This window comes from Dendropsophus ebraccatus, chromosome 2 (genome assembly GCF_027789765.1).
Source record: "Dendropsophus ebraccatus isolate aDenEbr1 chromosome 2, aDenEbr1.pat, whole genome shotgun sequence".
Classification (NCBI taxonomy): domain Eukaryota; kingdom Metazoa; phylum Chordata; class Amphibia; order Anura; family Hylidae; genus Dendropsophus; species Dendropsophus ebraccatus.
The window spans coordinates 134964414-134977695 of NC_091455.1; the positions used below are offsets into that span (position 1 = coordinate 134964414).

General features: G+C 41.1%; 1 protein-coding gene across 2 annotated transcripts in view; it reads left to right on the forward strand.

Moving 5' to 3' along the window:
• KIF15 (kinesin family member 15) overlaps nucleotides 1-13065 on the forward strand; it is a 72584-nt gene extending 59519 nt beyond the window's left edge. For both annotated transcript variants that reach the window (XM_069958360.1, XM_069958361.1), the window contains exons 30-35: nucleotides 38-147; nucleotides 2088-2163; nucleotides 7991-8028; nucleotides 8459-8624; nucleotides 9909-10040; nucleotides 12956-13065. In XM_069958360.1, coding sequence (XP_069814461.1) covers nucleotides 38-147; nucleotides 2088-2163; nucleotides 7991-8028; nucleotides 8459-8624; nucleotides 9909-10040; nucleotides 12956-13015 — 582 coding nt within the window. In that variant the 3' untranslated portion in view covers nucleotides 13016-13065. The remainder of the gene's footprint in view (nucleotides 1-37; nucleotides 148-2087; nucleotides 2164-7990; nucleotides 8029-8458; nucleotides 8625-9908; nucleotides 10041-12955) is intronic.
• Nucleotides 13066-13282: the final 217 nt, after the last annotated feature.

Here is a 13282-nt window from a genome sequence, read left to right on the forward strand (position 1 = left end):
CTTTCTGTATTGTATATGATAAGAATTTGTGTTACAGACCCAGTTGTGTGAAACCGAAAATCTGCATCTTGAAATCCAGAACCTGCAGGGACAATGCAATGACTTAAAGCTTCAGCTGGAGAATGGTAAAAAAGGAGATGCTATTAGGTAAATACGTTTTTACTATGACATCTTTGTGGCTACAATGTTAAAAGGATTGTCCAACAATATATATTTTTACTACCTAAAGGGAAACGGACAGCACAGGTATGCATATATTCATGCTACCAGTAGCCTATCACAGAAGCATCATATAGTGCCCTTCAGTGGTGCTCTGCGTTGATAAATATTATCTTTATTTGGGGCTGATAGTGTCATAGAGGTGGGTGTGTGACCCTGTGTGCACCCGCCACACTCTCTGACCACCACTCTGCCTTCCGGCCGCATCCTGCAAAATGATTCTCGGGAAGGTGGGGTGGCCTGGAGACACAGCAGTGGCTGAAGAGAAGGGCAGGTGTAGACAGTGTCACACGCCAGCCTCTGTGATACTGTCAGCCCCAAATATAATTTTTTTTAACACACTGGATCACAGAGCAGTTCTGAAGCTAATTATGTGATGCTTGTATCATAGGCTACTGGGAATTGGCAACACAGATATATGCATATCCGTGCTGTTAGTTTTCCTTTGGTCAGGCTGAATAAAAAATGTAATTACCTGTCATGATCCCCCACCGCTGATGTTTTAACACTACCTGGTCCCTTCAGATCACAACTTACTGGTGATGTCTCAAAACACGCTCTGCTTCTTCTCCTTGCACTGCTGACCTTGAGTGTTGTGGCTGGGCGGAAAAAACTGAAACCTGAGACCTAGTCAACACACCAAACCACCTGTAAAACGTCACCGTGTTTGTGTTTTAATATTTTACTGTAAACTGTAATGTAACATCTAGCTGCAATGTATTTGACCAGAAAAAAAATGTAGTGTTTTTCATATAAAAAAAGAGCCCAGAAATACAATACATTTAACCTATTGTACGGCATGGCTGCACATGTACGTATGCTTTTATGAATCGAGCTTGGGGGCTGAGCTCGCATCATAGATTGTGAATACGGTAGTCAGTCAATAAGGACACCAGCGATAACATTGATGTCCACCATTAACCCCAAAATGGTCATAAGTGTGTCAGTGACAGGAGTGATGCCTGTCTGACTGGCAACCCCACAGGGTGACTGTGGGGGTGCCATTCGAATTCCAGGGTCTTGGAGGCCTTCTACTTACCTCTGTGCTGTCTGATCGGCAATCTGCTCCTAGTCTGCCTAGTAGAAGAGCCTTGAACTCACTGAACTATGCTGTGTAATAGCAAAGCAATGACCAGTATAGGTACTTTTTTTTTTAACACTTAGTATTACAAAGCCCCTCCCCAAATAACAGTGTCCAAACTATTAACATACAACAAAATAACCAAAAGCGGGGGGAAATGCCAGGATCACTGTGTTGTTCTTTAAAATCACATTTAGAGATGAGTGAAGCACTTAACGAAGTGCTTTGTTTGATTAGTGCTCCGCTCATTAAGCCTGCAGCCTTTCAGTGCTGCTCCGCTCCCTGCCACTTCACCCCAGGTGTCGGGAAAGGATGGATCCAATCCTGGGAAACTGGGAGAAGTTTCCCAGGATTAGATTAAGCTTTTCCCGTCATTCTGGGAGAAGTGGCAGGGAGCGGAGCAGCGCTGAAAGGCTGCAGGCTTAATGAGAGGAGCAATCAAAACTTTTGATGTGTCTCTATGACACTTTAACATTTAAAAAATAAATAAAATAAATTGAAAAGCTATGTAATCATGAGTATCACTGTGCCCCCCCCCCCCCCCCCCCCCCAAAAAAATAAAAAAAAATAAAATAAATTCTGTGAAATTGCGGTTATTTTTACTTCTTTTTTTTTTTACTCCACAAGTAGTAATTTATGAAATGAAAATTGGCTGTGTCCACAAGGCCACAATTTATGGTGTCCTTGCTGCTGTTGGAAGAGCTTAGTGGTGCACCATTTTTGAAGGCCATCTTTGGTCACTTTGAGGAGTCCTAACTTTTTTTTTTCTCTCCTTTGCCTTCCCTAGTAATGAGAACATAAAATCTGATATGCTAGATCTAAAGAAAGAGATGGAAAAGGCAGTTTCTGAACGGATGGAAAAGGTATTTAGCATGTTAGTACTGTCTGTTATGTATGGATTTTTTTATTAATACAATTTGTACTCTTCTGTGAAAAAAGCTCACAGATTTAATCTGCATAAAATCACATATTTTTATATATTTTGCCATTTCCTTTATTTAAAGGGATTATCCAGGATTAGAAAAACCACAGATACTTCTCTGCAAAAACTACACCACCCCTGTCCTCAGGGTGAGTGGTATGACAATAGCTCCATTCACTTCAATAGAACAGAGCTGCAAAACCTGCATCCAAAACCGAGGACAGGAGAGGTGCCTTTTCTGGAAGAAAGTAGTCATGTTTTTCTAATCCCGGATAACCCCTTTTAAAGTAGTTTTTACGGTTTGTAATAAAGCTTAATATCTTACAAATGAAAAAGTTATACAGTATATGAATTTTCATTTTCTAGTTATCAGTTTGCTGTCTATAAGTTGAGGACACCTTTCACATCGAAAACCAGCCATTATCATTCCCACTGTTAGAAAGTTGAAATAATCTGACAGTGGCGGCACTGATTGTATAGAAGTAGGTCCAGATTAATCCAACTGTGAGAAAGAGAAACTGTAAAATTCCCATAGCAACCAATCACAGCTCTGCCATTATTTTACCAGAACTAAAAACTGAGCTGTGATTGATTTGATGTGGGCAGATGTGTCTGTTTTACTGAGTTTGATAAATGTGGGCCGTGTTGTGTATGTACATATTCCATTGGCAACAAGAAAAGCGGAACCTAGTTATTTGGAGACTTCAAGGTATAATAACATTTATGGTGCAACATTCAGAAAGTCTTTCAAACCCTATCAAACTTTTACATTTTGATTCATTAACCCTTAGAGGACCGGGCCAATTAAAATTTTTGCGTTTTTTTTCTTGTGCTTAAAAGGCCATAGCAGTTGCATTTTTTTCACCTAGAAACCCACATGAGCCCTTATTTTTTGCGCCAATTGCACTAATTGTACTTTGCAATGACAGGCTGAATTTTTTTCATAAAGTACACTGCAAAAGCATAAAAAAATTAAATGTGTGGTGAAATTAAAAAAAACAAACACTTTATTTGGAGGGGTTTTGTTTTTACGCAGTTCGCCCTGGGGTAAAACTGACTTGTTACATATGTTCTTCAAGTCGTTACGATTACAACCATATGTAACATGTATAACTTTTATTTTATCTGATGGCTTTTAAAAAATTCAAACCATTAACAAATATATGTTCCTTAAAATCACTCTGTTCCCAGGCTTATAGCGCTTTTATCCTTTGGTCTATGGGGCTTTTTATTTATTTTTTGCACCATGATGTGTACTTTCTATTGGTACCTTGATTGCGCATATGCGACTTTTTGATAGCTTTTTATTTCAATTTTTCTGGATTGGATGCGGTCAAAAATGGTAACTTTGCACTTTGGAATTTTTTATGCGCTTATGCCGTTAACAGTGCAAGATGAGTAATGTGATTAATATTTTGGGCGATTACGCACGCAGCGATAGCAAACATGTTTTACTTATTTTTATTTATTTATAACATGGGGAAAGGGGGGTGTTTCAAACTTTTATTAGGGGAGGGAGCTTTTTATTAATAACACTTTTTTTTTTTTTTTTTTTTCTTTTACACTTATACTAGAAGCCCCCCTCATTGAGATCTATGCAGTATAGTTATACTGCATAGAACAAGGAGATCGGCACTATATTGCTTTCGGCTTTCTTGCCGGACACGAGGATCGCTCCTCCGCAACAACGTCGGGGGGGGGGGGGCAACCCCCCCACTAGATACCAGGGAATAGGCTCAAGAAGTATACAGATGCAGCTGTCAACATCTCTGATGTTTCTACACCTTAATCGGGGCTCATGTTGTGTCCCACCACAGGTGTTAGTAGTTTATAAACCCGTTCGAAAAAGCCTGTACTCTAAGTAAAAGTGGTAATGAAGTAGTACCTAAGTTTTGCCACTAGATGTTGCTAGTATGAATATTTTGTACCCATGTATTGCACAGCTGTAGTACTCAAGGGGTTATTGTTTGTGATTTGTGCACCAGTGAGAGCTCTTTTCTCTTCTCCACCTATCTCTATTCTCCTTCTTTGCACTCTCTTCTCCGCCACTCACAGCAGGTATTACATACCCTGTAGGAGGTTGTCACATGGAGAGGAAGTGTAGTCACACACTTAGTCTTAGGGTGGGTTCACATTGAGAAATTCTCACGGATAAACTCAGCTGAATTCCGCTGGCTGGACGCGCTTACGGACGCGCGCCTTTCCGCCGGCTCCATAGACACCATTCTATGGGCCGGCTGATTCCGCATTTCGCCGAAAGAATAGACATGTCACGGAATCATAGAATGGTGTCTACGGAGCCAGCGGAAAGGCGCGCGTACAGCCGGCGGAATTCCGCAGAGTTTATTCGGGAGAATTCCTCAATGTGAACCCACCCTTAGTCTGGTTTCTGCTCAGAGAGGTGAAAGACAGAAAGGTCCCTACAGTAGTCAAGTTGGGCCCTGGCTTATGCCAGGTCCCCCGTTAGAGTACAGGGTGTAACCAGCAAACCTTGGCCACTCTGCTCAACCCCGGTAACAAGGTCTGGGGCTTGTCACCCAACACAATAGGTGGTGCAAAGACAAGAAGTCAAAACACGGGCACAAGTATTCTACTTATTCTCAAGCCTGAAGAGACCGAAATGGCTGCACATCGCACTCATGGTTGATATGAAAGCTTGTTCAGCTACATTAAAAACCAACATCAGAAGCTAGTATATAATTTGATCAAACCATATTGCTTCATGTACCACATGCAGATCTCTGATAAACATGAGTCCCTAACCAAACAGCACTGTGCCAGTCAGTGACAGCCAATAATGCAAAGCATGCACAAGCAGGAAAGGGAGGCCACGGAATTGTCCTGCAACCCCAATGTTACAGGATCAAACCCCAAGGGCTCTCGTATCAACCATGGGTGTGATGTGCAGCCATTTCTGTCTCTCCAGGCTTGTGCATTTTATGTATTCTGTCCCTTTTCTTTGTAGCTAGCACTCCTCCTTTGTAAGACCCATGTGATCCAAATTAGCAGGAAACACCTGTGTTCATATGGTAAGTACCTCCTCTTTTCTCCCATTCTACCTGCAGGAGCAATGGTGAGAAGTAGCAGCCTTTTCACACTTGTGTTGCTTGATGGCTGCTTTCTCTGCCGGCAACACCAGCGTGGTTTGGAGGGGCCCTTGGGGTTTGGTCCTGTGACATTGGGGTTGCAGGGCCTTTCCGTGGCCCCCCTTCCCTGCTTGCGCACGCTTTGCGGGGTTAGCGTTCGCTGACAGGCACAGTGTTGTTTGGTTAGGGACTTAGTATCAGAGACCTGCACGGGGTACATGAGGCATTATGGTTTGATCAAATTATATACTAACTTCTGATGTTGGTTTTTAATGTAGTCGAACAAGCTTTCGTATCAACCATAGGTGTGATGTGCAGCCATTTCTGTCTCTCCAGGCTTGCGCATTCTACTTATTCTACTTCTAAAGTTCCGGCAGAGCACATTACTACTTGGGTTAGGACTCTTGTGACATCCTCCTCTCTACTTCTTTGTACTCACTCTACTTCTCAGCATGCAACCAAGCCAGCAGGGCTATTCTACCTCTCAAGCTCTCAGCACAAGTCTTGTCAGTCAAGTCCAAAGTATATTGTCCAGTAACAAGTCTACTGTATATTACTGTACCAAGTATTTCTAAAGTAAAGAAGAGTTTATGGTAACAGGACTCAGTGATTATTACTTAAACACTTATACAGTAATTGCACCTTCCCTGGGTCATCTCACCTTTCTGTGTGTAGCGGTATCAATCTGGTTGGGTCACAACTCCACTCCGGACCACTGTGATAAGCACCCAAGGGACCCTCTCACAGCCCGGCAGATCACCGACCACAGGGCAAAGAGTATAGCTTGCTACTCTAAATTAAAAGCAGGTGTGCCTCCATACCTGTGTGCCCACGTGGCACTGGTGTCACAACAGTACAACATCTGGCTGAGCTATATTTCGACCAACCACCACAGTAGTGGTGTCACACAGTACCATCTAGCAAGTGACCCGTCGTGCCTCACAGCAGAGCACCACCTTCACCTGTGGAAAATGTTTAAGAGCCAAACCCAAGCCATGAGGAGGAATTAACTGCCTGTAGATCTCAGAGAGATTGTTTAGAGGGGATAATGAGAGGGGTACAAAAATGTTTCTGCTGCACTGGAATTTAAATTATAGAAGTGTGGAACAAACAGAACTGCCACTCCACTAAATTATTCAGGGAACAAGGCCCTTAGTAAGAGAGGTGACCAAGAACCCAGTGGTCACTCTGGTTGAGCTCCGATGGTCCTGTGTGCAGATGGGAGAAACTTCTAGAAGGTCAACCATCACTGCAGCTCTTCACTAGCAGAGTGGCTAGAAAGAAGCATCTCCTCAGTAAAAGACACCTAAAAGCCTGCCTGGAGTTTGAGGGGAAAAAAAGCACCCAAAACACTTTGGGACTCAAGATTCTACTGTCTGATTAAATCAAGATTAGCCTTGTTGGCCTCAATTTTGAGCCTGCTAAATACCATCTCTACAGTGAAGAATGGTGGTAGCATCGTGCTGTAGGGATGTGCTTTTCAGCAGCTGGTACAGGGAGACTGGTCAGGGCTGAGCGAAGTTTGAATGGAAGAAAGTACAGAGATATCTCAAACCTGGTGATATAATACTCAAGAGCTAGAGGACTGTAATCACTGCCAAAGGTGCTTCAACTAGAGGGTCTAAAAACTTATGTCAGTACAATATTTTACATTTCCCTTCACAAAACGTTAGCAGAGATTTCTAACATTGTTTTAGCTTTGTCATTATGGGGTACTGAGCGCAGAATCATGTGAAAAAAGTGGAAGGGTCTGAAGACTTTAACCCACTGTATTCAAAGGAAAGATGGCACATTTTATAGCAAATACACTTAATGAAAAATGCATCAAAATAAGTCTCTAGCAGATGATTGGAAGCTTTCCTTGTTGTAAATTGAACCCTTTCATTTTATGGGTAACATATGGTAAAATCTTACTAGGATCACAGAAAATAGTGGATCATTAAAGGGAATCGGTCACTACGTTTATGCCACCATGAGAGCAGTATAAACTAGTGATAGAAATGCTGAACAGATCGGTGTATTACTTACTTCATTCTGTTCAGCTGTTCTCCTAATATGCAGGAGAATAGTATTCTTGTCTCACCCATCCCCTCACCCTCCAGCTACTGATTGACCGGTGAATGCCTATACACAGCATGGATAGATAACTGCCAATCAGCAGCTGATGGGCAGAGTTTTCTGCTTCTCATGAATATTGAGGACTGCTGGTCTTATGTTCATAATGGAGAGGACTACTTACCTCCATGTTGTTCAGCAGGATATCTCCGAATCAGCTGCACAAAGCAATGTAAGTGATGCATCATTCTGTTCAGCTTCGGTTACCAGTTTATGCTACCCTTACATAGGACAATAAACCTACTGTCAGAGTCTCTAACCTTTGGCCATTTTTATTCTTTCCATTAAAGCATTACTGTCACTTAAAAAAAAAGTTTAGACATGTCACAAGAACAGGTCAATAATTTTTCTTGGTCAGGGTCTTGGTGGTGTGACCACTACTGACTGCTATATATAGCTGGGAAAAGTGGGGGTATGCGCTTTACTTCCCAGCTTATTGCTCAATGCAACATGGTCTGCATTGTAATTTTGTTTCACTAAATACTTGTATTTGTCATAAAAAGGGGACAGTTCTATTGGTTATTATTTGTTTTTTGGTCTTTTAATCTAATCCTTTATTTTGAATAGGGAAGGACAACTGAGCAACTCCTGAAGGTGCAGAAAGAGTAAGTTAGAGGTTTCTTCTTTTTGGGGAGGTGTGTGGGAGAATGGGCTTGCCAGAATCCTTACAGAGGTTCACACTGAAATGTGAGCAAAGTTGCCTGTGTTGGTACAATGGGTATAGGATAACTCACATGTAGCAGATAATACTGTAGATTGGGCAAGTAAACTAGCAAGTAAAATCATGTAGATCCATTTTTTTTCCACTTTTTTTTTTTTTTTTCCAAAAATGTAGATTTTTAAATATTCCAAGGCAGGTTAACTCATTCTACAGTGTGAAAATTAATGAAATATGTATTATCTGCTATTAAAATGTATAATCCCTGATTTACAAAAAAAAAAAAAAAAGTGTTTAGATGTGTTATCAAACCTAATGACAACAAGTATACCTATTCTGGGATTTGTGAGCTTTTTATTCAGTGTATATTTCCATAGGTTAGAAGAACTGAGAACTATGATCAAAAATAAAGAGCAGTCAATCACCGAGTTGAACAGAGAACTAGAACGGACAAGAGCTTTAGAGTTAAAAGCCTTCCAGGAGAAAGAAGAAATTCGTTCACTATTAGAAGCAAAAAATGAAGAAACTGAAAAGAAGCTGCAGGTAACTGTCAGGAATGGTTTATCCAAGTCATGGTACATATACAGTAGAATTCTGTCGATTTCTGTCTTGCATTGAGCCAGATATATAGCCCACAAAGATTACCTCACTGCAGGCCCTTGCACAGTAAGTTTTTCTTCACATCACTTTTCCAGTGCCTGTTTGTCATATAAACTGCTAAATATTTCTGTAGCTCCTTGGTTTTTGTAACATGATGAGAGCATATATATATATATAACAGATGCCACTAAGGCTACATTCACATTAGCGTTTGACCATCCGGCACCATTCCGTCTACCTTTTCCGTTTTAGAGTAAGCAAAACGGAAACTGTCGGATCCGTTAAAATCCCCATAGATTCCCATGCTATTTTAGTGTGCTCCGTTTGCACTAATTGTGCCCCGTTTGCATGCAATCCGTTCAAGATCCGTTTTTTTGAACAGAAGAAAAAATAGTGTTTGCAGTATTTTTCTTTCCGCTTAAAAAAACGGATCACGAATGGAAAGTGCACTTCATTTTTTTTTTTTTTTACATTGTAGTCAATGAGGACGGATCTAAAACGGAAGGTATTTCCGTTCACATCCGTTTTTTTCATCCGTTTTTGCACTGAGCATGTGCAGAAGCAGCAAGAAACCAAAGAAGAAAAATAAACTGATAGAAACACGGATGCTGACTGATGCAAACGGATGCAAACTGATGTACAAAAGTCAGTTTTTTAAAGCCAAAACACAAACGGACCATTAAAAAAAGATGAACATTTTGCAATCAGTTTGCATCAGTCTGCTCATCAGTTTATGCTCATCCGTTTAATTAATATAGACGGATCCGTTAGAAACAAAGAAAAACACTAGTGTGGCTGAGCCCTAAGTAGGGAATGCCCCTAGCACATCCCTTGACATACAGACATTAACTCCTTTACTCCCCTAAACCACCAGGAATATAGGCAATATTTCTTAATGTGCTAGTCCTGGATGCTTAATGCGTTTTGCCTGGACACACTGTGGTCCTGTATATCTGGCGGCTTTAAATCTAACTATTAGAGTGCTGTATATTTATACTTATTTGCAGTTGTGTACTGCTCATCTGAGAGGGAACTCCAAAGGTTAAGAGGGCAAATTTCCAGCAATTGCAGCTGATGGTATGGTGTCCAGGAGGAGATGATGCCCCTAAACTGATATTTTACACCAGGGCTCCTACACGCCTGGCTGCCACTATCTATCTTTTTATTTTTGTCTCCCTGCATATTTTATGCAATTCAGCTTTTCATTTTAAAACAACTTTTAAACAGGAGTCAGAAATGTTGAGGAAGCAGATTTCATGTCTTGTGGAAGAAAATGGGAAGCTTCTTGGACACCAGAATCCACAACAGAAAATCCTATATCTAGTAAAGCTTAAGAAGGAAAACAACAAACTTCACGAGGTATGAAATAATAAAGCACACACAGGCCAACAAAGCTTGACAAAGATTTAGAATGCATGCTCACATTGGCTGCATTCAAATGCATGAACTATATATACTTTTAGGATCCTGCCAGTGCAAACCAGAGAACTAAAAAAAAAATTGGTTTTTATTTTCTTTATTCTCTCTTCAAAAATATCAAAAGTTATTGACTGCATCAGTCTCAATCCTGAGACCTGCTGCAATCCCAAGATACAGCTGAGGGATGAGTGTAGGGCAGCGCACATCTCTTCCTGGTTATTGCTTAAAATTCGACTCATTTGAGCACTCTCTCCTGGCTATATCTCAGGTTCGCAGTGGATCTTAGAAGTGAGACTTTTGCAATGTCTTAGGAGACATTGGAAGTTACTGCAGATGACAGTAATGCTTTGACAATTGCATTGAAATTGTAATAGGCCTTCCAGAAATGACACATTTAACTGTAGATTTTAAAAGTATGTATAAAGCAAATCTAGTAGGCACATAGCTTCAGTGCCTGAAGTCTATTTTTAACCTCAAAGTGACAGCTAATTTTTATTTTTAACCCCTAGACGACCCTGGACATAGGGTTACGTCATGGAAGTCTGTCCCCAGACAACCCATGACGTAACTGTACGTTCTGGGTGTTTCTCCCGCTATGAAGCGCGCTCCGGAGCGGAGCGCGCTTCATAGGAGGTGGGGGCCGGCTGCAGTGAGCAGCCGGGACCTCACCGGTAATGACACGCTGCAGCGATCGCGCTGCCGCGTGTCATTAACCCCTTAAACGCCACAATTGCGGCATGACCGCGGCGTTTAAGTGTAAGTGACAGGGGGAGTCCCCTGTCACTTACCGATCGGTCACACTGCGGGGGTCCCGATCGGTAAAACGGACTGCCGGAGGTCTCTCACCTGCCTCCGTGTGGTTCGATCGGCGATCTGCTGCACTAAGCCTGCACAGGCAGGCTCAATGAGCAGATCGCCGATAACACTGATCAATGCTATGCCTATGGCATAGCAATCAGTGTAGAAATCAAACTAGTGTATGTAAAAGTCCCCCAAAGGGACTTCAAATGTGTAAAAAAAAAAAAATTCAAAACACTATTACACTACCCCAAAACCCTTCCCCCAATAAAAGTTTAAATCACCCCCCTTTCCCATTATATAAATAAAACATATAAAAATAAATAAATAGATAAACATATAATATACCGTAGCGTGTGTAATTGTCCAATCTATTAAAATATAACAAGCGTCATTGTGATCGGTGAACGGCGTACACGAAAAGAGGGAAAAAAGTGCGCGGATTACCGATTTTATGTTACATTATATATTTAAAAAAATCAATAAAAAGTGATCAAAACGTCCGATCTTCACAAATATGGTAGTAATAAAAACTAGAAATCATGGCGGAAAAAATGACACCCCACACAGCCCCGTAGGTGAAAAAATAAAACCGTTATAAGCGTCACAATAGGCCCATTTTATTAATATTTAATTGCCAAAAAAAAGGATTTCATAAAAAATTACATATATAACATTAGAGAATTTGTGTAACCTGCATATGGTTGTGTTCGGACTGACCTATAGAATAATAGTATCATGTCACTTTTACCATATAGTGCATTACGTAGACACAGGAACCCCCCAAACGTTACCATATTGCATTCTTTTTTACGATTTCACCTATTTATATCTTCATAAATAATATATTTGGAATTCCATCATACATGTTATGGTAAAATGAAAGACGCCATTACAAAGTACAACTATTCCTGTAAAAAACAAGCACTTACATGGCCTGTAGATAGAAAACTGAGAGTGCTAGAGCTCTTAGAAGGGGAGGAGGGAAAAACGAAAACACTAAGATCAAAATTTGCGCGGTCCACTGGGTCATTTTGGGCCTGGTCCTCAAAGGGTTAAAGGCAATGAATCATTTATGTTTTATTTATTTATTTTTTTTACTGATTAGACAGACACACTGGAAGATTTTTTTTTTTAATATCATGAGGGCTGCTATCTAGCCTGAGCGTTTTTATCAGAATTTTAATATGCTGTCCCAGTCAGATGAATGCAAAAGACTTCTAGGCATGCTGACTGGTCTTTAGAGGAGGGAGACACTGACTTGTGAGATACAACTATTATGTGTACACTGCTGGGAAATTATCTGTACAGAACAGGGAGTCTCAGCTTTGTTTTAAGCCTAGTGATGAAAATGTAAACTGAATATAAATAGTATAAAGGAAAATTAGAGAGACATGTGAAATGTTTTGATTAGTCAGGGTTCGACTGACTAACTGCCACCAATCAGGAAAAGTCCAGGCACGGCACGTTCTCTTCTGGCTTTGTTATGTGACCGGGGCAGACGCATAATGTAAGTATGCAACCAACCAGGCCAGAAAAGGACACTGAGCTGGAAGTGAACATGCAGCGTGTGGACTTCTCCCAGCTTGTTCTTCTCATCGGTTGCGGTCTGAACTACCAGACCCTGACCTATCAAATAATTTAATGACAAAACATTTTTTTAATGATAGATTAAAAATTTTCTATCAGAATTTTTTTTTCTTTTCTTTTTGTGGCACAATCCCGACTGCCATGCCAGCAATCAGTACTCACAATCATGGCACAACAGATGAGAGAGCTCCCTCTCTCCCTTTGTCGAATCCTCTGTCATTTCCTTTAAATGGTGCGGTTTAGATTGACTGCATGATATAAAGGGTTAAACGGCCGGGAGCAGGCTCGCCTCCATTCGTGGCACTTGCCAGCAGGGTCCTGGCTGTATATTACTGTTTGCACTTCACTTGATATGTAGAGACTAAAATAAAAATTTACAGTATGTTTGAATCCTAGGTTGCTCAATACAATTGGTGAGAATTGCAATAGAATACACAATTTTCATGTTTTGTCTTTGTTTTTTTCAGGAAATCAATCGGTTGCGAGCAGTTATTTCACTCAAAGACAACGGTGCAGACATTTCTTGAAAGTAGATACTTTTAGGGTGCCTTCACACAGGACAGATCTGCAGTGGATCCGCTGCAGATCCCTACCCTGTAAAGTCTATGGGCAGACATACTCGCAGAAGGATGGACAATCCCGCTGCCAGTATGTCGGGAGACCGCCCTGTTAACCCCTGGCCAGCCGGAGAATATACAATACCTGCTCCGTGATCTGGTTTGCTTCGGGGGTTCCCGGGTACAGGTTCCACTCAGCCTATCAGTGTGCTGCATTGGGGCAGCACACTGGCTGAG